The following is a 23,952-nucleotide window of genomic DNA, read 5'->3' as shown; positions in this document are numbered from 1 at the left end:
CCAGGAGCTGGGGACACCCAGTTGTTCATAGCCACTCACAACCACTGTCTAAGCACACCCTGAACTCCGTCCCATGCCACTCACCCAGCCCCTCACCCCTGCACCCCACAACACTCACACATGAACACACACATACTTTCCCAGGCCAGATCTGGCCCCAGAACCCCCTGCCTGTGGGCCCTGCATGAGTCAGAGCCCCCAGGGCTGGAGAGGGGTCAGGGGTGAGGGAGGGTGCCACGGGCAGGAAGGAGAGATGTCAGGACATGGGAGGAGGGTGGGGAATCACACTCTCAAGCTCTTACCTTCAATCTCTTCTACTTGGAGGAAGAGGTGGTGGTGGTGGTGGTGGTGGTGGTGGTGGTGGTGGTGGGCGAGGGCAGACAAAGTATGAGCCAAATTATAGCAGCGAAATCAACCAATGGGTTGGGGACAGGGGAAGGGAGGGACACAAGAAGGTTGAAAATCAAAAGTAAAGGCCAGGCACCAGGTGGTTGGGGGAGAAGCCGAAATGTATGAGGCGCACAGAACGGAAAATAACAGGGAAGGGGTGGCACTGGCCCAAGAAGTGGGGGGTATCTTGGGATACAGCCTGCCCCCCCCAACCCCCAGAAGGGATTCTCTGGGGCCCTGGGATCCCAGAGTCCTCTCCCCACAGCCCCCAACCCCCCAGCTCATGGGCCTAAAAGGAAAAGGGTGCAGAGCTGGTCTCTCTGGCAACGACAGAAAGAAGCAAGGTGAGGAGGTGAGGGGCAGGACAGTGCTGGGGGTGGGTGGGCTCAAGACCCTCTCGGCCACAACCCCCGCGGCCTCCCGGAGGTGGGCCCCCCTCACCTTTCTCCAGGATGTCCTCTGCTCCATCCTCCCACTGGTCCTCATCCTCGTATTCATCGTCCACATCTGAAACGGAAACGCCGAGTGGTCAGCGGAACAGCCAGGGCAAAGGTGACCTCATCACACCAGCTCCCAGAAGGTATCTCCTCCGGGCAGTGGCTACTACGGACCCCCAGCTTCCAGATCAGGACCCTGAGACTCGGACAGGCGAGGCTCCCGCCCAAGGCCTCAGAGCTGCCTTAAGCCCCAGGGACAGTCTCACGTGTGGATCCACCTGATTCTGAAAGTCATCCCTCCCTCCCACCACCCACAGATCCATTTTAAAAACAAGATCCAAATAGGCAAGCAAAAAAGTTCCCTCCTAACTATTAAGGGAAGACTGGTACATAGTTTTTTTTTTTTTAAAGACAGGATTCATGGTTGGTGGTTTTATTATTATTCTCTTACATTTCTAACGGCCAACACTTAATGTGAGGGTCCCAGGTGCCCTGCCCCTCCTCTGAGTACTTGCCAGATTCCTCACTGAATCTTCCTGGCCACCCTAAGGGAGGTACCACCATCCTTCTAATTTCACAGTAAGAGAGACACACAGAGGTCATCTAACTTGTCCAAAGGCTCTCAACTGGTACCTGAGAAGCAATCTGGCTCCAGGATCCGTGCACCTAACCTCTCCGTTACATTACATATATTCTTTTGTATGTATTAAATACTACACTAAAAACTTAACGTGGCAAAAAATTCCAAAGTGTACAGAAGAGGTAAGTGTTAAGTGGGTCTCCCTCCCATTTCTAAGCCCTTTCAGTCCCCTTTCCCAGATGCAACTGTGTGACCAGCTTCTGTTCTAGAGATAATCTGGCCACACCTAAGAAATGCCTATAAACCCCTCACTGCTATTTTCCCACCGCACAGTTTTTTAAGCCACTCTTTCTTTAAGCAATAAGACTAGCTTGGAGCTCTTCCACAGCAGCACATGCCTCACGTGCTACCTGATTATCGGCCCTATAGTTCATTATGCTGTCGTTGTTTAGCTGGTAAGTCAGGTCCGATTCTTTTGCAACCCCATAAACTGTATCCCGCCATGCTCCTCTGTCCATGGGATTTCCCAGGCAAGAATACTGGAGTGGACTGCCCTTTCCTTCTCCAGCGGATCTTCCTGACCCAGGGATCGAACTCGCGGCTCCTGCATTGCAGGCAGATTCTTTACTGCTGAACCACCAGGGAAGCCCAGAGTTCATTATACCAGGCCCTAATCAACAGTGCACACTGAAGTCACCAAACATTTGCAACTGCACACCAGACTGCAGCAAGCATCTGTTCTCGTATCTTTTGGCACCTGGGGGTGAATTCCTCAGACGGAATTGCTGGTTCTAAGGGTCCCTGCATGGTGACTGTTAGTGGGCACTGCCACATAGCTTCCCACAGGCAGTACCCAGTGACACTCCCACCACCACCAAGTGGGTGTCCCTAGTGACCACTATCTGTGTCAGATGGCAAGTTATCCACTCTCTTGATCTGAGTCCATCTGCTAAGACCTTTTCTCTAAGCAAGGACTCCCTCCCCCTCAGCCTTTGAGAAAAGGCCTGAAGCTCTCTGAGAACCAGGAATACCCAGGGCATCTCCTGCCCTTCTGTTCCCTGGTTTCCTCTCCGGTAAGAGGGTCCCAAGAAAATGAGGGGTGGCGTTCTACTCCCCTTTGCCTGGGCATAGGCAACAAGCACAGGGACAAGCATCGCTTGTACAGACGGTGGGAGTATCAAGTAGTGTGACCTTTCGGGGAGCTTATATTTGGCCAAAGGTATCAAAAAGCTTTAAAAATATATGTATCCCCTTTGTCCAGCAGTTTGACTTAGGGATTTACCATGTAGAAAATCTGCACGGTCTATGTTAGATGAAAAAACTGCATCTTCATTTTCACTAATCTCTAAGTATTTACATCAATCATGAACAATGGCAACAAACCACAGCAGTGTTAAGCAGTGAAGTCTGGTACTTTCATAGCATAGTACAACTACAGATACCTCAAAATATTACTCACAGTCATTGCTACTTCAAAATTAGATTCTTAACAGATCCTCCATTAAACCTTGCTTTTTCAATATGCTAAAAAAAGCAGCACATACATCACAGTGTTTTTTTTTTTTTTTTTGGCCGCATTGCACAGCATATAGAACTTCCCCAATTAGGGATTGAACCTACACTCCCTGCAGTGGAAGTGCAGACTCTTAACCATTAGCCCACCAAAGAAATCTACATTACAATGTTCTTTTAATATTTAGATACCGTATTTCACCATACTTGTTTTCTTTGGAATCCTATGTACTTTTTTTTTTAATGCATTTCACAACATGATTCTGAGAAGGGTCGGGGACTCACACTTCCATAGGCTTCAGCAGACTCTAAAAGGGGCCACAGCACAAAAAAAGATTAAGAACCCCTAGCCAAGGTAATAACTTGCATATATGTGTTTAAATATATATGAAGATATTCATGGTAATGCTGCTTACACTACTGAAATGTACATACAATTTCAACATCCACCAAGAGACTGGTTCTATAAAGCGTGTTTTAGAATGGAACACTAAGCAGCCATCAGAAAAAACATATTTCTATGATGATGATGCTAACAGTTAAAATTTATTGAGGACCTGCCAAATGTTCAGAAAACTTTCCTTACATTTAACTCTTTACCCTAAGCTAGCTACATCATATACACCTCCACAATCGTCGAGCAGAAAAGCGGTTACGCAAGAGTAGATATGATGTGGGCCCACATAACGTGAATAAATAACAGCCCTGTTTTCTAAGGGCTTACTGCAAGCTGGCCATTACATTTTGGGTTGCCATCAACTTGATGTGCTTTACACACTTGATCCCCCAAATCCCTGAAAATATTCCTGCTGAAGTAGGCAGACCTGCCTGCTGCCTTGTACAGAACAGCAAAGAGGCTGAGAGAGACAGGCAGCCACTTGCCCAGGGCCCCTGGGGAAAAGAGCAGAGCCAGGCCAGGATCTGTCCGCCTCCGCCGTCCTGTCCAGCTGCCTACTTCTACGTCACCTGTGCTTTTCAGGACTAGCACGACATATCGTTAGTTTTTAAAAACATGACAATGGTATTTTAATTCTGTGTTTTAAAAGGATCTATTTTACAGGTTATTCAGAGGAATATTTGGGGGTAAAATTATGTATTTGAGATTTGCTTCAACGTCTTCTGGTAGTGGGTGTGAGTGAGGAGGAATACACAAAACAAGCGCAGCGTTGAGCTGTTCACTACGGCTGGCACACAGGGCACCGCAGACTACCCTACCATTGGGTGTCTGACATTTACCAAACAAGTATAATGCACTGGACAAACAACCGAAGGCGGAGTCCAGCGTCCACTCAGCACTCGCCGGCCCTGTCACATACCAGCCTCATCCAGAATGAAGCCGCCGTGGCGGGGTTTCTTGGGGGGCCGGTCGTCATCTTCCTCCTCCTCTTCCTCATCATACTCTTCCTCCTCTTCCTCCTCCTCTTCCTCCTCGGGCTCTTCCCCCTTCTCACTTCCCGCCGCACTCCGCCGCTCCTCCTCTACCTGCAGGGTCGGGGGGGGTTGGGGAACCAGTTTTCTGAACCCCTCAAATCCAGACACCATGCTCTCCATCCCTAAATTTGGCCTCAGCCCTGCCTGGCTGATCACCACCCGCTCTCTGTGAACACACCCTTCCACCCTGGCCGGGCCTCCCTAGTAGCCATCCTACCTCAGTGACGGAATCACCATCCACCCAACCGGTATCTGGGAGCCGACCTGGGCTCCCCTCCCCTAGACCTCCTTGCTAGCCTCTGCCGAGCCTCTGAACACTCTCTCTCCTTTAGGCTTGATCCTTGGTTCCTGTCTCTCTCTATACTACGACTCCCCCAGGCCATCTCATCCACTCCCTTGGCTGTGTCATTGTGACGATGACTCCCAGAGCTGTTTCCAGTCTACACTGCTTGCCAAGGTCATTGATCACCTTCCACAGCTACTTCTGTGGACAGTCTCTGGTCCTTACCCATAAGACTTCTCACCCCACTGACTTCTCTCTGCCTAGGGAAATGCTCTACCCTTGGTATCTGCCACATCACTCCTGGTTTTTCTCTAACCTCTCCACCTGCTCCTCTGCAGGCTCCCCTTACTGGGCTCACCCCTCAAATGCTGGTGTCAATCATCAGGGTTCAGCCAAAGGCCCACTTTGCTTCTCCCTCTATGCACTCTCTCTCTGGCCCTTTTATCTTCCACGATCTCACTGCCTGTCTCTGTAGATGACACCCCATCTGTCTCCAGTCCCCAACTTTCCCCCAGAACTAGACACCTTCATGTGCCACCAGCCTCCTGGATACCTTCCCCCGATGTCGTCTGAGCCCTTCACATCCACCATGTCACGAACTGGCCTCAGGGTCTTTCCCTAGACCCGTGCTAGCCTCCTCTAGCTCCCACTAGGCACTAAACTCTTGATCTTTCTACTTTCTGAACATTATCTCTTCGATCTATCCCTTCTCCCTCCCCAGAGCCCCCTAGCCTGGGCCAGAACACTGCCCTCTAAAGTTGAACCTTTGCCCCAGCCTCCTTCCCTGTCTCTTGACCTCCAATCCCTCTTTTCATACAAATCACAAAAGGAAATGATTCATACCAAACAGTGTCCTCAAACATTAACCTTTCCCTCATTAACTTCATGACTTCTCACCATCTCCACATCAGAACAACCAATTTGGTATTTTTCTTTAAATTCACTGGAAATTTTACTGAAGGGGCACTTCTTTTGCTTTTAAACATTTCAGAAGTTAAAACTCTAAAGGTTAGCTTGTTATAAATAGGGCTTCCCTTGTGGCTTAGCTGGTAAAGAATCCACCTGTAACATGGGAGACCTGGGTTCGACCCCTGGGTAGGGAAGATCCCTGGGAGAAAGGAAATGGCTACCCACTCCAGTATTCTAGCCTAGAGAACTCCATGAACTATCCATGGGGTTGCAAAGAGTAGACAGGACTGAGCAACTTTCACTTTACTTGTTATAAGTAGAAAGTAACCATAAAATTAAAAGGAAAGTTCCAACATGATTGGAACTTGCCTACTGCCTCCTGCAGGCTAAGCCTAAAGCCTGTTCCCCCTGTCAAACACAGAGACTAGCAAGTTTCAGAAAGGTGCTCAAGACACAGTAGCACTCAAATGAAACTTTCTCCATGGCCCAATTAAAAGATAAGATGTGCAAATAAAAGGAAACAACTGTCTTACTAAATGATTCAATGTGGGTTCACGTCTTATTTTTATTCCACCTAAAAGCACTTCTCATTACTCCCCACCTGGAAAGCATCTACGGTCTTGGGAAACTATGATCTAAAACATGAATCTGATCATTTAGTCCCTTGCTTAAAATAGCCAGGGCTCCCCACTGCCCTCAGGTGAAGACCCAGCTCCCCAGCTGCCTGGTGTGTAAGTGGACATTGTGCCCACTGCCCCTCCCTCTATGCCACCTCCCCAGGCTGCCCCCCTAAACACCAGGTCCAAACCCACTGAGCCTCTTACAGCATGCTCTCCTAGCACAGTCCACCATCCGTCCTCAGCACAAAAGCCATCTTCCTCTGCCTCTCACTCATACTTCTATCAAAATACTCTTTCAGGAAGTGATGCTTGCCCTCTCCCCACCAGGGAGAGTCAGGCACATTCTCTAGGCTCACAACCCTCTGGGCTTCCACCATCACAGCCCTGACCACGTGAGCTAGGTCCCTGAGTGAAAGGCCCAAGATAGCTCAAACACTCCTAGGTCCTCAACACCACCCAGCCCAGGGCTGGGAACAGAAGACAACTTTAAAAATACAGCTGACCCTCAGATAACATGGGGGTTGGGACTCTGACCCTCTATGCAGTCAAAAATATACACACAACTTATTGGCAACCCTCCAAATACAGGGTTTCTCAGTATGCACCATTATAAATCTCGCGATTTAGCCCATTTTGGACCTGGGGTATAATATACTATTGAAAAAAAAGTCCACATATAATTGGACCCAAGCAATCCAAAACCATTGTGTTCAAGGGTCAATTGTATTTGTTCAAAACAGAATTCTGACTAGCCCATAGTATCCCTTATTTCAACTCAAATCAGGACCACAGCCTGATTTCCAGGAACTCTGCATCATCGCCCTGGGGCAGTTCCAGCAGTCTTCTTTCCAAACCTGGCTCCCATTCTCTGAGGAGACAGTTCTCACTATTATCTCTGTTACCTCAGGGCTTGAACATGCTCTGACACAGTCTATCCTCAGCATGCCCTGGAGTAACCATTGGCTGATAAACTACCTCAACACAGGGCTCATGAGGGAGACTGTGATCCTAACATAACAGGAACTCAAAGAACACTTGCTGAATGGATGAATAAGGTCACTCAGGGACTTCCCTGGTTAAGACTCTGTGCTTCCACTGCAAGGGGTACTGGTTTAATCCCTGGTGATGGAATTAAGCTGAATAATAAACCAGATAACTGCCTCAACGGTGGCTCATTATTTGCCATCTCTAGCTGTCTATCTAGGGCTTCCCTGGTGGCTCAGATAGTATAGAATCTGCCTGCAATGCAGGAGACCTGGGTTTGACCCCTGGGTCGGGAAGATTCCTTAGAGGAGGGCATGGCAACCCTCTCCAGGGTTCTTGCCTAGAGAAAGGCATGGCAACCCTCTCCAGGATTCTCGCCTAGAGAAGGACAGAGGAGCCTGGTGGGCTACACAGAGTCCATGGGGTCGCTGAGTCGGACATGACTGAAGAGACTCAGCATACACACACACCTGTGTATTCACAGGAGCCAGTCCTTTAAGGACCAGGTCAACACCTGGCTGTCTAAAAAGCCCAGCCAGGGAACTTCCCTGGTGGTCCAGTGGTTAAGAATCAGCCTCAAAAAAAAAAAAAAGAATCAGCCTCACAAAGCAGGGCATGCAGGTTTGATCCTGATCAGGGAACCGAGATGCCACATGCCAGGGAGCAAATGAGCCCAAGTGCGGCAACTCCCGAGCCTGCATGCAACGGACCCTATGTGCCACAACTAGAGTCCACGCTCTGCAACAAGAGAAGCCCCCGCGAGCCACAACTAGAGAAAGCCTGTGCCACAACGAAAACCCAGCACAACTAAGATGAAAATATAAAGCCCAGTCAGACCCACCTCTGGAGGTGAGGAAAGCCCTCACACTGCCCTCCTGCCTTTCCTGGTGAGAGCAGGTGAGCCTGCAGGTGACTTAAAAGACCAATGTGGAGGGGGAAAAAAGCCCGATGTGGTGTTAGGGAAGTGAGACTAGCACAGTACAAACCACACTACCTCAGCCAGGCAAAGGAACTGGGGATCCTGGTCTCATTACCACCCGGCTTTAACCACAAGCTCAGTGTCTTGAAGCCATGAGTCAGAGGACCAAGGACCAAGCTTGAAGGAAAGGCCTTTCTTGTCATCTTCCCATTTGCCCCATTCCTATTCTGGCAAGCTAAGGACTCCTCAAAGAGCATGACAAGGATTGACAATCAAATGCCTGCAAGTGGGCAAACAGGAAACATAAGTAAATGAGGCAGTTCAAGGGAAGCCTATGGCACTCTCCATCTATCTGATGTTTTCCAGAACCCAGGTTATGAAATTTTCCTTTTCTTAAATCTGCATGATGACAAATGGCAATTAATATACTCTGGGAAGTAGAGAAATTCCCAGTTTTAAAGGTGGGTGTCAGGATTTCCCTTATGGTCCAGTGGTTAAGACTTCGAGCTTCCACTGCAGGGGGCATGGGTTTGATCTGTGGGCAGGGAACTAAGATCCTATATGCCATGTACAGTGAAAAAAAAGATGGGGTGGTGCCACTTTTTGAGCAAAGAACTGCTGTAGGCCTCACCTGTTTTTATTTTATTTTTTTTTTTTTTACCTGTTTTTACATAAAATTTTTTACAAGTGTTGCAACTAACTATAACAATAAACTAGCATTTCTGTAATCACAGTGTCATCTCTTTAATCATTGCCTACTAAATGCAAACTCTGTGAAAGCAGAAATTTGCCTTGCTCCACTCTCCCTAACACCTAGGAAGTCTCTGGAACAGAGCAGAAGGTGCTCAAATATTCATTTGTTCAACAAATGAATAAATCAAAAATAAATAAGAGGCTAATAGCAGAATAAAAGAATGTCTACAATCAGATATGTCCCAGGAAATGTCTGTATTTGGTTCCTAAACACTGACATTCAACAGACCCAAAGCCACAGTGATCTTTTCAAAATATTAGATCATACGCCTCCTTTGCTCAAAAACTTCTCATAGCTTCACCTCACTCAGTTAAGGATAAATTCCTCACCACAGCCTTTAAGATCTGACATGATCTGGCTCCTGTTAGTGCTATGCTGCTCTCTGACACAGGCAAACTGGACTCATTAATTTCTGGCCACCACAGACATGCTCCCCACTTTGCACTTGCTCTTCCCCCTTATGGGAACGCTCTTCCTGCACATGATGTGACTCACTCCATCACCGCCAAACGTCACCCTCCCAGATGCACCATGGTCCTACTGAAAGTTCAACCAGGACTCCCTAGTCCCCTTCTCTTCTCTACGGTTCTCCAGTGTCTTCTAGCTTAATAAATGACTTACTGATCAGCTATGTTTGTTTACCTTCACCAGAGCAAAGAAAGATTTTTTTTAAAAACCTGCTTTGTTTACTGGTTTAGCCCAAGGATTAAGAATTGTGTCTAGCATGTAGTAAACACTAAAACTATATTTCGCCAATGACTGAGCATACCTAAAAATAAAAACTAATGTTTCTTACTATATGTCAAGTCCTTCAAAAACATCACTTGCTATCTCATTGTACCTGGACTATCCAAGGCCTCCAGCACCTGTGCTTCTGCTTGACTTGGGCTTGCCTATTTCTCTCTCTCTCCCTCCCGACAACCTGTAAGTTCCCAGAGACCAGAGCTCGTCCTGATCCTCTCTAAGCTCCCAGAGGAGCCGTTCTGCCCTGGTCCTGTCCCCAGGCCCCATGTCTCCCCCAGCGTCCCGGCCACAGACCTCGGCCTCCTCGCCGTCACTGCTGCGCTCGCTGTCCTCCTCCTCGGAGAAGTTGCTGTCCTCGCTGTCCGACATCTTCTGCTCGCAGGGAAAGACAGCGGCCTCAGCGCAACCCCCAGTTCGGAATCCCACCCCGAGCCTCAGTTTCCCCCAGGGTTCCAGGGAGAAGAAAAACCCCTAAGCGCACTTCCGGCAGCCTTGTTCTGGTAACCGTGAACTCGAAGGAGAACCCTCTCCCCCACGCCACCTGCCATACCTCCCGAGCTCTTAATACAATCTCTACGCCTCCCTGGCCTCCAGCAACCGCCTGGCCTGCAACCCCGGCCACCAACCCACCGGCTCACCGCTCTTGCGACTCTTTAGCCTTCGCTACCAGCTGCTGTTCACACGACGCCTAACTGGGATTGACGTGCTCTCTCGCGAGAACCTACCTCTTGGCCCCGCCCGCCTAACGCGAGACTCCCGAGGCTCGTCCCCGATGACGTACTTCAGGACGCCATATTGAGAGTGGCAGAGATTTCTTAAAGTAGGGCGTGGAGCCGACATTTTCGGAGGGTCAAATGGGCGTGTTTTAACTCCCCTCTGACCGGCCTTTTCTCAGTTCAGTTCAGTCGCTCAGTCGTATCCGACTGTTTGCGACCCCATGAATCGCAGCACGCCAGGCCTCTCTGTCCATCACCAACTCCCGGAGTTCACCCAAACTCATGTGCATCGAGTCGGTGATGCCGTCCAGCCATCTCATCCTCTGTCGTCTCCTTCTCCTCCCGCCCCCAATTCCTCCCAGCATCAGGGTCTTTTCCAATGAGTCAACTCTTCGCATGAGATGGCCAAAGAATTGGAATTTCAGCCTCAGCATCAGCCAGAAGTAATTTAGTCCAGATGTCTAACGCGGTGTGCTAAGCCGTGAGGAGGCAGGGAATTAGTCGCACAGAGTCGGACACGACTGAAGCGACATTGCAGCAGCAGCAGCAGCAGCAGCAACAAATTTGCAAATAAGTCAGATTCTATCTCACAGCCTCTGAAACATTCCTGGGAGGTAGGTACCCCTATTTCTCAGGCGAGGTAACCTAAGCTCAGAAAAATTAGCTATGTAACTGGATGGGCCACCTGATGCGAAGAACTGACTCATTTGAAAGGACCCTGATGCTGGGAAAGATTGAAGGCAGGAGGAGAAGGGGACGACAGAGGATGAGATGGTTGGATGGCACCACCGACTCAATGGAGCATGAGTCTGAGTAAACTCCAGGAGTTAGTGATGGACAGGGAGGCCTGGCGTGCTGAAGTCCATGGGGTCGCAAAGAGTTGGACACGACTGAGTGAACTGAACTGAATTATTTGTCAGAGAGATGGCAAAGAGAACAGGCATCAGGGAGAGATAAAAATTAACCTGATGGAGGGGAAAAAAAAAATCGGGAGCTTTTTAGAACACATTGCTAAAATTCCCACATAAGCGATGAGAAATCTGGATTCAATTTACAGAAATTTAATATATACCTATTTAGTTACAGGGGAATGAGTTACTGATGGGCTGACAGTGGCACACACAAAAAAGTTTCTTTTTCTATAAGCTTGCTTCCGATTTTTTGTTTTTTTGTTTTTCTTTAAATATGTATTTATTTACTTATTTGGCCTCGGGGTTCTTAGTTGCTGCACTTGGGGTCTTAATCTTTGTTGTAGCATGTGGGATATTTAGTCCTGGCCTGTGAACTCTTAGCTGAGGCTTGTGGGACCTAGTTCCCTGACCAGGGAGGGAGCCCAGGCCCCCTGCACTAGGAACGCTGAGTCTTAGCCACTGGACCACCGTCGAAGTCCCTAAGCTTGGTTCCTTTAAACAGCAGTTCTTTAGAATGGGATTCCACATAAAAATGCCTATTGACACTTGTGCACGAAGACATTTACTCCAGGACAGGGAACCATCATTTTCTCCCTGTGGAAAACTTTTTCTTGGTGTATCAGTCGTTCTCAACTCTCCATCCGGCAGCACATGAGAACAGTTGAGAAGATAAGAGATATGCATAGTAGCCCCAAACAGGAAACAACCCAATGTCTATCATGAGGAGAAGGAATGAACAAGTCGCAGCACATACATGCACTGGAATGATAACAATCCGCTGATAACGCACATGAATGAATATCAAAAACACCCACTGAGTGAAAAAAGCCAGATACTAGGGTATGTACAGTATTATTCCATTCATAGGAGATTCTAGAGCAGGTAAAACCAATCTATACAAATAAATCAGATTAGTCAGTCTCTAGGACTAGAGGTGGAGACTGATAGGGAAGAGGCATAAAAGAATTGCTTTGGGGTCATTGAAATGTGGTGCGCGCGCTCTCTCTCTCTCTCTCTCTCTCTCTCTCTCTCTATATATGTCAGAACCCTTTGAAACGTACACTTAAAATGGGTACCTTTGGGGTTTCCCTGGTAGTCCAGTAGTCCAGTGGCTGAGACTCCATGCTCCAAATGCAGGGAGCAAGGGTTCCTGGTCAGGGAACTAGATCCCACGTGCCACAACTAAGACACAGCGCAATGAAATAAATAATTTTTAAAAAACGGGTACCTTTTGAAAGTGAAAGAAAATGAAAGTGAACTCACTCAGTCGTGTCCGACTCTTTGTGGCCCCAGAGACGGTAGCCTACCAGGCTCCTCCATCTATGGGATTTTTCCAGGCAAGAGTACTGGAGTGGGCTGCCATTTCCTTCTCTCTGCCTTTCCTTCTCCTTTTACTGTATGTAAATTATTCCTCAACAAAGTTGACTTTTAAAATACAGATGTTCAGGATTCTCTAGAGACCAGTTGTCAAGTTCTCCAGACTAGGACCTAGCCACCAGCAGTATTTAAAAGTTCTCCAAGCAGTGATTATTTGTAGCCAGGGATATGAGCCACAAGACTTCCTCTCCTCAGGGGATGGGGATGAGGTTAGAGGACAAGCGTGCATTGTCCCTTCCTGGAAGCAGAGAGAGGAGGAAGTATCTGAAAGAGAGGGAGAACAATGGGGTAAGGTGGGGTAATTTATCCAACTTCCTGCCCCAGTAGGTCAGAGATTTCAGGCTTCACATCTCGCCTTATTTTCTTCCTTCTTACCTCTTCCCCTCGCTCTTGGGGCTGCAGGTAAGGTCTTCTGGCCTAGAAGGAGAAGGCTTAGGGTTTAGGAACTGGGGCTGGAGATCAAGTTTCCTCTCCTTCCCCACCTGGCCTCTTTGGGAGTACCAGGGAGACTTCCTCTGAAGTTTATGCTGAGGGCAGGTCCCGAGCACAAGTCCCCTGTAATAACTCCAAGAGTTTGGCCAGAAAAAGAGGGACTGGTCTCTGAGGGTGTCCTTCGCAGGGTGGACAAGGGCCCTGATCAATCACCCACAGCCGGGACCCCAGGGCATCCAGTAGGCGCTGTAGGCGGAACACAACGATCCCCACGGATGGGCCCTCCTCAAACCCGATCACAGACAACTCCAGCCGGAAGCATCGGAGAGTCTCAGCAGGACACACCTGTGGAGACAGAGTGATCTGGTGTCTCTGGGCAAGGGCTGATCCCAAGTCCTCACCCCCACAGTTTCTGACTTGTAGCCTGGAACAAGCCCCTTCACCAATCTAAGCCTCAGTTTCCTCATCTGTAAATGGAGTTCTGAATAATCCCTACCTTTACTAGAAGTGCAAGTTAGAAAAAGATCTTCCTTCCTTAATGCTTCCATGGTCTGATTTTGTTAGAACAAGATACTTTACTGCCATGTGCTGGAAACTGACAAACATCCAGAATGAGAATGCTGTCCTTGTAGGTGTGGGACCCTTGTGCAGTGTACAACCTTCACATCCGTACGTCTCAGCCCTGTTTACCTTGGAGGGTCAGTGTGAAGGTAATTAAGCTAATGTGCTTAGGACTTCCCTGGTGGTCCAGGGGTTAGGACTCCGCGCTTGCACTTTCACTGCTGGGGGCCCAGGGTTCAATCACTGGTCAGGGAACTAAGATCGTGCCCCCTCCAAAAAGGCCAATACACTTAAAGCATTTAGGCCAGCACCCGTCACCAAGTAAGAAATTATGTAAGAATAGCTGTTATTGGGACTTCACTGGCCGTCCAGTGGTTAAGTACCCACCTTCCTGTGTAGAGGATGGGGCTTTGATCCCTGGTCTGAGAAATAAGATCCCACATGCTGAGAAGCAACTACTGAGCCCATGTGCCACAAAGAAAGATTCCAGGTGCCATAACTAAGACCCAATGCAGCCAAACAAATAAATATATATATATTTAAAATAATAGCTGTAGTCATTATTATCCTTTGTTGCTATTATATGCCAATCACTGTACTAGGTGTTACAGACAGCTGTGAACAAAATACATTTGTCAAGACTTGGACAGCCAGAATACCAGCCTGCCTGCCTCCTGGCCTCCAGTGTGTCCTGAGCTAGTGGATTCTCCCTAAATGTCCAACCCCAGTAAAGAGGGAACATGATACTCACCAATAGATTATCTGGGGTGTACAGACTGCCATCATTTTTGTTTTCCTGTAATTGTGGGGTAGGGAGGAAAATCAGATCTTGGAGAGGAAGAGACTGACCCTTCCGCAAACATGTCACCCACCCCACTCCTTAACTAGCCTGCCCCTGTCTGCTGGCTCTTCCCTCCCTCCTCACCAGCATCTTCGTGATGGCAATGAGGAAGTAGAAAGGCTCCCTTGGGCAGAGGGGTGGTCCTAGGCCTCCCAAGGGCAGCACCAGCAGGAGGGTGGTCCAGAGAAGCCATATGGACACCCTGCCAACCCCCATACTTTCTCAGGTTCCAGCCTGGGTTCCTGGAAACAAGAAGTACAGAGAGAGGGAGCAAGTTGGAAAACAGGAATGGGGGAGAGGAAATGCCCCGTCCCTGCCTTTCCATCTCTACTCAATCCATAGATACCTGGAAGTGTACTCCCAGAGGCTGGGGGAGATGGTGACCCTAGAGTAGGGAGGTTGTGGTTCAGAGAACTCTCTTCCCTTCCTTTCCCCCAATCAAGATACCAGATTCAGCAAGGTTATTAGGATCATCCTGGAGAGACCAGAGAGTTCAGAAGCGTCCCCTGTCCCCCAAACAGCCCCATGAGGCAGTCTAGAGTGTGTCCAGCCTGTGCATTCTGTGGCCTGTTTGTCTGCCCACTGGAAAACACCAGTTAGCTTGAATCCTGCAGGTGCTTATTTGGGAGTCTTTGCTGTCCTTTCTCCTATTTCTGCCACAAGTGTCTTGGAATCTTCACGCCTGCCTGTACCTGCTGACTTCTTTCTCTGAGCGTTGGCCTCTGCCTCTGTCACTTGTGACTTCTGTCTCCATCTCTGATTGACCCCATGTCTCTCTTCGTTTTTCTCTCCTCCGTTGGTCCAGTCTTTGCCTTTTCCTCCATGTGCACCTCTCTCTCTGGTGCTGTGTGCCTGTAGGTCTGTGGGTCCCTCCAGGTCAGCCTCTGGGTCCTTGCTGCCTGTCTCCCCGGCCCCTCGCCCTCTCCCTCTGTCACCCTTTAGGAGCTGGACTCTGAGCTGCAGGTTCCTCCCTTTGGCCCCAGACCCGCCCACCAATCTTCACTCTGGTTCCGCCCTCCAGGCATCCATGAGCCACCACACCCCTTTGAACCTTGGATCCCAGACCCAGTGCTGCCAGAGAAACTGAGGCAGCCGACTACCGCCTGCACCTGAAAGGAAACTCCTGGCTGGGAAGGGAGCAACCATCATGAGCAGTGGGGAGCAAGGGGCTACCCTATCTTGAGGTTCCTCAGATGGGGGTGAGAGGACTGGGGATTCTTGGGAAAGGTAGATTTTGAGAGAGGGCTCTGAGAAGGATGAAGAGTTTGGTTTTTTGTTTTAAATAATTTATTTGGCTGTGCCAGGTCTTAGTTACATGGAGATCTTTGATCTTCTTTGTGCATGAATTGCAGTATGTGAGTTCTAGTTTCAAGACCAGGGATGGAACCTGGGCCCCCTGCATGGGGAGCAAGGAGTCTTAGCCACCAGGGAAGTCCCGGGATGAAGATTTTGTGAAAACAGGTTCGGAGGGGGCAGCAGTTCAGGGAAAAGTGGATTATGGGAGAGAAAGCTTCTGAAGGAGGGGGATTCTAGGCACTGTGGATTCTGAGGAAAGGAAGATTCTGGGGGGAAAGAGGGGTAAGGGTACCCTGAGTGGAGGGAGATTTAGGCAAAAAGGGAATCTAAGATGAGGGCTCTGAGAGAATTTTGGGAGGAGACTCTGAAAGGAAGAAAGTCCTTTAATATTTTTTTATTTACTTATTTGACTGCACCAGGTCTTAATTGGGGCAAATGGGATCTAGTTCCTTGATCAGGGATAGAAACTGGACCCCTGCATTGGGAGCTCAGAGTCTTGGCCACTGGACCACCAGGGAAGTCCCTAAAATGAAAGGAGTTTTGGTGAAAGGTTCTGGGGAAAGGGCTCTAAGAGGAAAAGGATTCTGGGGAGGATGCTTTAAGGAGATGGGTTCTAGGAGGAGGGGGATTCTGAATCCTACCAGGATTCTTGAGGAGAAATTCTAGAAGACGGGAAGACTGCCAACTCTGAAGCAATCTCCTGGTGGTGGGAAAGCAGGGGGGTGCGGGGGGAGGGGTGAGTGTGTATGTATGAGAATCTATTGAGGATGGGACTAAAGAGAGATAAATGAAGAGTCCAAAAGCAAATGAGAGCTGGAGGTGGCCAATGAGAACTGAGGATGTGAATTATGGCCTGTCTTCACCCTCCTTTCTCCTTGGAAGAAAACCTATGACAAGCCTGCTGCTGCTGCTGCTGCTGCTAAGTCACTTCAGTCGTGTCCGACTCTATGTGACTCTGTGCAGCCCACCAGGCTCCCCCCGTCCCTGGGATTCTCCAGGCAAGAACACTGGAGTGGGTTGCCATTTCCTTCTCCAATGCATGAAAGTGAAAGTGAAGTCGCTCAGTCCTATCCGACCCTTAGCGACCCCATGGGATTTTCCAGGCAGGAGTACTGGAGTGGGGTGCCATTGCCTTCTCCGATGACAAGCCTAGACAGCGTATTAAGAAGCAGAGACATCACTTTGACGACAAAGGTCCGTATAGTCAAAGCTAGTTTTTCCACTGGTCATGTAGGGATGTGAGAGTTCAACTATAAAGAAGGCTGAGCATTGAAGAATTGATCCGTTGGAACTGTGGTACTGGAGAAGACTCTTGAGAGTCCCTTGAACAGCAAGATCAAACCAGTCAATCCTAAAGGAAATCAAGCCTGAAGATTCATTGGAAAGACTGATGCTGTAGCTGAAGGTCCAATACTTTGGCCACCTGATGCGAAGAGCCAGGTCATTAGAGAAGACCCCGATACTGGGAAAGATTGAAGGCAGGAGAAGGGTGCGACAGAGGATGAGATGGTTGGATGGGATCACTGCCTCAATGAACATGAGTTTAAGCAAACTCCGGGAGATAGTGAAAGACATGGAAGCCTGGGGGGCTGCAGTCCACGGAGTCCCAAAGAGTCGGACACGACTGAGTGACTGAACAACTCGCCCTCTCGGGCCGGCCCCCGACACCATTCAGGGAAGTCAGTCCCTTCCATTCCCAGGTCCCGTCCTCTCCGCTCCCCCGGCCCACCTTCCTGCCGCCAATCCAAAGTCCCGCCCACAAGCCGTAAAGCTCTCTGCCGTCGCAACGCTGAGCACAGCGCGCCTGCGCAGACCCTGAAAAGCGGCCAGGTTGGCCCCGCGTTTTCCTTTTCCGGTTGGGGCGCCGCGCAGTGAGGATCTCGTCTCTGCGCCTTCAGCCATGCCGTCCAAGGGCCCTCTGCAGTCGGTGCAAGTCTTCGGACGTAAGGTGAGACGGGCGCCCGATGGTAGGGACGAGGGGAGGCCCGTGTCGGAGAGAAGTCTGTGGGCAGGAATCTGGGTCTACTTGGAAGCCGAGGCCCAGAGCTCACGTGGCTCCGCTGTCTCCCCCTCGCTTTCCACAGAAGACGGCCACAGCCGTGGCGCACTGCAAACGAGGTAACGGCCTCATCAAGGTGAACGGACGACCCCTGGAGATGATCGAACCGCGCACGCTGCAATACAAGGTGCTGGGATTGAAGACGGGCGTTTGGGTTGAGTGGAGGGCTCTGTAGACGGATATGTTGAAATAAATGGGTTCCTGGAGTTCGTCGATCTTGGAAACGGAAAGGTCTGGTATCAACAGTGGGACGTTTAGAGGCTGAGTAGGGAATAGAAAAATGGGATATTTGACGATGGAGCTGGGTGTTGGGGGTTCAGGCGATATTATGAAAGTTTGAATTGAGAGTGGAAACGTGGATGTTGAAGATTAAGCAGGTGCTTAACTGGGTTGTTTGGAAAGTCACTCATTTGGGACGAGGTGGCATGGGAGCTCCCAAAATTTATGGGGCCTGATGACTTGCAGTAAGTTAATGGGGGACGTTTTATAGTGGTCTGCGCACTCTGAGGACAGGAATCAATGTATTGTCCCTCAAAACATTGTGACCAAAATAAGGTTTTGAATATTGTAGGTACTCAATAAGCATTACAAGAACAGAAGTTGGGTTTGTAGTGCTTGGCTGTGAAAGGAGTTCCTCTCCCCTCCCTGTTTAAGCCTCAGTTTCTTTTTTTTTCCTGAATAAAGTTTTATTGACCTCAGTTTCTTTGGCTCAGACCGGAAATATGTCGGAGTTTGATTTCTGCCTCTTCTAGCTGTGTTATTTGGGGCAGTAACTTCCCTTCTCTGTAAAGTGGAAATAGGTTGATCCTTGAAGGGCTGTCGTGAGGGTAAATTGGATTCTCTGTGTGAGGTTGTTGGTGTGTGTGAGAAGGTGAAGAACTGTTTACATTGCAGGGTTAATTAGAACTTCGAAGAGCAGGTAAATGAGTATTGTGGCTTATTGTCACTGACAGTTTACTCAAAGGCTTTGTGTGTGCATCCTGTATTGAGTGCTGGCAACAAAGCAGTGACCTGGATGGTTCCAGGGCCTGCCCTCCTAGAGCTTCGAATCCAGTGGAGGACACAGACTGGACCCAATACCAAACACTGCTCCCAAACAGTCAGAACTGGGGTAGAGGTTCCCAGAGAGGGTTTCTGACTCAAACTCGGGTGGAAGGGTCAGATCAGGGGTGGGGGGGAACTTGTGAGCTGAGGCCTAAAGTAGGTAAATCAAAGTAGGGTTATAGCATCGTAATTTTTCTGGAAATCTGTGCGGTGCAAAGGGAGGGCAGAGAGCTCAGGTGGGGAGAGCACCTGACATAGCCCAGGAGTGGTTTTTTCACCATCTGGGGCAGGCTTAGCAGCTGCAAAGATTTTCCTTACTGTTGGGCTAAGGTGTCCACATTCTAAGAATCAGGTTTAAAAAACAGGTGATCTGATGTCCAGAGAGAAACACAGGAGGAGGAACTGCTCAGGCAGGATTCAATTTGACTTCAACAAACTCTTCTGTCTTAGAAATCTCCCTGCTCTGCTGGCTGTGTATAGGGGGCTTTGAGTAACAGCCCAACACTCTTCCACTAATACTGAGGCCAGCAGTGGCAAGAGCTACTTGTAGAGAGCTGTGGAGGAATGTTCCGTGAGGTGGCTCAGTGGCAGGTTGTGATCTAAAATCCTGTAATGTCTCCTGTTACCCTAGCTACTGGAACCTGTTCTGCTCCTGGGCAAGGAGCGATTTGCTGGTGTGGACATCCGCGTCCGAGTGAAGGGTGGTGGTCACGTCGCCCAGATTTACGGTGAGTCCCGGACACTGGGCACATAGGTGGGTCTGAGGGCAGGGTCCCATCCCTGGGTGTTCATAAAGCTGATGTACCTTTTGTCTGTGTCTTCCTCACAGCCATCCGCCAGTCCATCTCCAAAGCCTTGGTGGCCTATTACCAGAAATGTGAGTGAGGGTGGGTCCTTCCCAGCAGGTGGGTGGGGGCATGTCAGGGGCTCACTTGTAGCCACAGAGTGGGAAGACGTTTGCTGGTGTCTAAATTTTGTCCCGTCCTTTCACCCCCAGATGTGGATGAGGCTTCCAAGAAGGAGATCAAAGACATCCTCATCCAGTATGACCGGACCCTGCTGGTAGCCGATCCCCGTCGCTGCGAATCCAAGAAGTTTGGAGGTCCTGGTGCCCGTGCCCGCTACCAGAAATCCTACCGATAAGCCTGTCATGAAGCCCAGCATTTCCCTTTACAGCACCTTTATAATAAATGTTGTGGGATTTAAGGTTTCAGGAATGATGCTGTGGTCTTCCGTGGTGGGTCTTTCTCTAAAAGGAATGCAAGAAACACCTCCAGAAGCCTTTCTAGAAGCTACCACTCTGATTAGGACGTACGTAGGAGAGATGGGTGGGACCAGACCTGGTCTTAAGTTTCTCTGAACTCCAGTACTGGAGTCCAGTGTGTGAACACAGCTCAGGTGGGCTTGGTGCCTGGTCATTGGTTGTGTGAGTGAGTGTGCTTGTGGGTTTTATCTCTTTCAGTCCTTTTGCTGTTTTAATGGCATATCAGAGAAGAGCAGGGGAAATGTGTAAGATCAGTAATCTTTAATACAAGTGAGGAGAGGTCTTAAGTCAGCAGCTAAGGGCCATCCATGCATGTGTTGGGAAAGGAAATTTTTTAATGCCAGCCTGTAGTGTAGGTAGTATTGAGGTTGGGCAGGGGTCTGTAATCCCCGTTGTGGGTGGGTGCGTGATTTCCCCTGACTGGTTTCATCCTTCAGGATGTCGACTGTAACCCCCACTCCCTATGGCCTCCTTAAAGCAAGTCCCAGTTATGCTCAGTATGACCTTATGGGCCCGGGAATACATAGGTCTGAGGACATGTTCATCTCTTGTGTCTGCCATGTGATAAGAGCTGATGTAGGTGAACTCATTGCTGCCCCTGGGCTAGAGAGATGTTAGAGCACTTCTGTCATGGAAGAAAGTTCTGTGGGATGGTGCTGGTATATGTATAGGGAAGTAAAGTGTTTGTGAATTAAGTTGCTCTCAGTTTCTTTCCCCATATTTAAAGGAAGCTAGTGAGCATCATTGGGGTGGGAAGGGCATCTGTCCTATAACAGCCTTTGCAGCCAGCGATCTGCCCCCAAGTGGGCTTCCTCACTACTTCCTGCTGAGCAAACTTAAGAACATTACACACTTGATCAAGGAGTAGTTTCACAAATTTTCTTTATAAAAGGAACTTGGGAGGGCTTCCCTGGTGGCTCTGGTAAAGAATCCACCTGCCAATGCAGGAGACACAGGTTTTATTGCCCTCAAGATCTCACATGGGGTGGAGCAGCTAAGTTGTGTGCTACGACTGTGGAGCCTGTGCTCTGGAGCCTGTGTGCTGCAACTACTGAGCCCTGCACTACAACTAGAGAGCCCCTGCTCTGCAACTGGAGAAAGCCTGTGCAGCAACGAAGACCCAGCACTGTCAAAAGTAAAAACCGGGGAAGGAACTTGGGATTTACTGACTTGCTGCCCTTTCTGCGTGTTTGCCCTACTGATGAAACAGTAGCCACGTGTGGCTGTGAAGCTGGGCTGCACTGATGAGAATGTTGTTTACTGACAGGACAGTCCTGTGGGATGGTACTCGGGTATAGAAAATAGATAACTACACACGGAGGTGGGGTTGGTGGAGCTCCACTAGGTGCCAGGCTACGTGTTGTTGGATTGTCTTCACACCGTCTCTGAGGTGGGTGGCAGGCAGGTATCTTCACCTTAGCTGCTGAGAAAGTGTAGTGGCAAAATAACCACCTCACCAAGTTTTGCATTGAAGCTGGAGTTACTAATAACTGCCTAACTGGGTTTGACTGGCATTAACCTAAACATCCCCAGGAGGGCAGCACTGTCCCAAGGCATGCCACAGACAGCCGACCTTACTTTCCCTCTTCAAGCCTGTCTTAATTACAGCTTACAAAAGGCAGGCTGTAGTAGACTGGCAAGAAAAGTATTCATGAGGAGGCGTTGGAGCTGGGGCCGTGAGGCAGAGGTAGGAGTTGGGCAGGCAGGAGGGATGGGATTTGGGGGCAGGGACCAGGAGGGGGCAAGGCAGGCCGAGTGCCCAGGGTTTTCCCACAGGGCCCAGAGACCCTCTTAATTTGAGGCTCCTGGCTCCCTCCCAGAGGCACAGCTGGGACACATCTGGAAGTGGCCAAGGGGGCTCGCCTCCTTCCTCGCTCCAGGCCTTGGCGTAGACAGCCCCCTTCACCCTCCCTGCTGCCGCCTCCTCAAATACCGAGAATTCCGGCGCCGCTGGGAGCCTGGGCCAGGCTGGGAACTTTCCTTAAGCTGGGAATGTACAGCTGGGGGCGGAAGCGGGGAGGGCCAGCCTCAGTCCTGACCTTTGGGAGGCTGCAGTGGAGCAGGTCCAGGCCAAGGAGCCCGACTCAGCCCATGCCCTGGTGTATGGCATGGTACCCACTCAATAAATAACTGAGTGGAAGCCAGCAGCTAACATTTACCGAGCCAGGCCTTGTTCACTTTATCTAGCTAATGATCAGTGATTACCTAGGGCCTTTGGAGTACCAGGCTTCAAGCCTCTTGTGGGCAAGGAGATGTTCCCTGTTGTATTCCCAGTGGCAAGAATAGCGCCTGACAAAGACACTCGAGTGCTGACTCAGGCTTGGCTGTGTGGCTGAATCCCATCTCTGCGCCTTCCCACTCACGTGACTGGGCAAGTATCCTCTCTGCCTGAGTTTCCTCATCTCTAAAGTGGGGATTACAGATCCTCACTTGCCTGTTAGGGATATTGAGGACTCAAAGGGAATGAGCTGAAATAGTGACTAATGCCTGTGGTATGTAGTTTAGAACTCAGTAACAGCATTTTTTGCTGTTAACTGATTGTTAAAACCAGATTCTTGGGCTCCTGCCTTGGGGGTTCTGATTTCATGGGTTGGGACTGGATCCTGGGGCATCTGATGTGATCACGGCCTTAGTTAAGTCAGGGGGCTTCCTTCATAGCTCAGTTGGTAAAGAATCAGGCTTAAGCACGTTTGGGAAGTAAGGATATGCTCACTCAATCTTTGTGGATGATCCTATAAAGGCGGATACTGTTGTCTTCATCATACAGATGAGGCAACCAGGCTGCGGGGGAGGGGGGGTTCCACATGAAGTACTAGAAAAGCTGGGGCTTCAGCTCAGCCATGATGCTGTGGTGTCTCAGAGAATTCCAGGGAAGACAGTAAGATCTAGAACACAAGACGTTAAGTGCTCAATGAAAGAAGCTAATATTACCAAAGAAACAAATTGTGCTGCTTACTGGGCCTTCCACTGCTGTGAGGGGGACAGAACGATCTTAGAATAAAAGCCTTTGTCTCTTAAGACCTGAATGACTTTTGGAGGTGGGGGTTCACTGAGGCACTGTAGAGGTCCCCCAACTAGAGAGAGGCCAGGTAAAAGGATCAATACAAGAACTGGATGGATGGGTATCGAAATGGAATACTTAGGAGGGTGGAGAGTGGTTGCCAAGAGAAATCAGGCAGATGTGGGACACTTTTCCCAGAATCCCAAACCCAATCCATTCTAGTGTTAGCATGGAACTGTCTCTGAAGTTTTGTAGTACCAAGACCCAGAAGAATCCAGGTAAGGAAGGATGGATTGAAAGAGATTAAAACGGCTGGCTGGCTGGTGGTAGAGATGGTTAAATGGCTGGTTGGCTTGATGGATTAGGAGATGACTGAATGATGAAATGTATGAATGAATGGACAGCAATGGGAATATGGAGGGACGAATGGATGAATAGAGTTGGCTGGAGAAGGCAGACAGGTGGGGTAATGGATGGTAGATTTATGGAGGAATGGGTGCTAGATGGGGGACTGGGGTAGGATGATGGATGAAAAGGGTGGAGATAGCTGAATAAGGCAAGTCTATGGGTAGGATATGGATTTGAAGACAGATGGACAGAGAGGGAGATGATGGAGACAGCTGGGTGGGTAGAACTGGCTATGAAGATGAGATGACTGGATGACGGTGGGACACATAAATTGAATAAACTGCTAAAGGAAAGGATTTCAAGGGATTTGCTTGGGAAAACCTTTTTTGGGGGTGGGATGGGGGGGACTTCTTAGCTTGGCTTTGCTGGGTAGGCATCAAGCAGTTTATAAACCTTCTGAACTCATACACCCAACTGTAATGGATCCAGTTTTCAGTGATTCTCAGAGGAGTCTGAGATTCCCCAAATTTTCAGAACAA

General features: G+C 49.3%; 2 protein-coding genes across 3 annotated transcripts in view; one reads left to right on the top strand and one right to left on the bottom strand.

The window, feature by feature from the left end:
- The window catches only part of SUPT5H (suppressor of Ty 5 homolog (S. cerevisiae)), a 26,706-nt gene extending 16,427 nt beyond the window's left edge, over positions 1-10,279 (bottom strand). The window contains exons 1-5 of one of the 2 annotated variants that reach the window (XM_010849218.1): positions 10,202-10,279; positions 9,858-9,935; positions 4,236-4,401; positions 832-897; positions 303-314 (exon numbers count right to left, since the gene is read on the bottom strand). In XM_010849218.1, the coding sequence (XP_010847520.1) occupies positions 303-314; positions 832-897; positions 4,236-4,401; positions 9,858-9,932 (319 nt within the window). In that variant the 5' untranslated portion in view covers positions 9,933-9,935; positions 10,202-10,279. Of the gene's footprint in view, positions 1-302; positions 315-831; positions 898-4,235; positions 4,402-9,857; positions 9,936-10,193 lie in introns of both variants that reach the window. The other variant, XM_010849219.1, reaches the window with a different exon arrangement.
- A 7,255-nt stretch (positions 10,280-17,534) lies between these two features.
- Positions 17,535-20,021, top strand: RPS16 (ribosomal protein S16). Its single transcript, XM_010849217.1, has 5 exons — positions 17,535-17,645; positions 17,782-17,883; positions 19,432-19,528; positions 19,630-19,677; positions 19,798-20,021. Exons 1-5 carry the CDS (start codon positions 17,598-17,600, stop codon positions 19,941-19,943), a joined length of 441 nt encoding a protein of 146 aa, XP_010847519.1. The 5' UTR covers positions 17,535-17,597; the 3' UTR covers positions 19,944-20,021.
- Positions 20,022-23,952: the final 3,931 nt, after the last annotated feature.

This window comes from Bison bison, unplaced genomic scaffold (assembly GCF_000754665.1).
Source record: "Bison bison bison isolate TAMUID 2011002044 unplaced genomic scaffold, Bison_UMD1.0 scf7180017864280, whole genome shotgun sequence".
Classification (NCBI taxonomy): domain Eukaryota; kingdom Metazoa; phylum Chordata; class Mammalia; order Artiodactyla; family Bovidae; genus Bison; species Bison bison.
Note: the sequence above shows the minus strand (reverse complement) of the source record. Positions and strands in the feature narration are given on the sequence as shown.

Bases quoted from the DNA above. Each gene is read 5' to 3' on its own strand.
- RPS16 (XM_010849217.1), top strand. From the start codon at position 17,598: ATGCCGTCCAAGGGCCCTCTGCAGTCGGTGCAAGTCTTCGGACGTAAG. The intron at 17,646-17,781 runs GTGAGACGGGCG...CGCTTTCCACAG, and splicing joins TGCAAGTCTTCGGACGTAAG to AAGACGGCCACAGCCGTGGC. The intron at 19,678-19,797 runs GTGAGTGAGGGT...TTTCACCCCCAG, and splicing joins GGTGGCCTATTACCAGAAAT to ATGTGGATGAGGCTTCCAAG.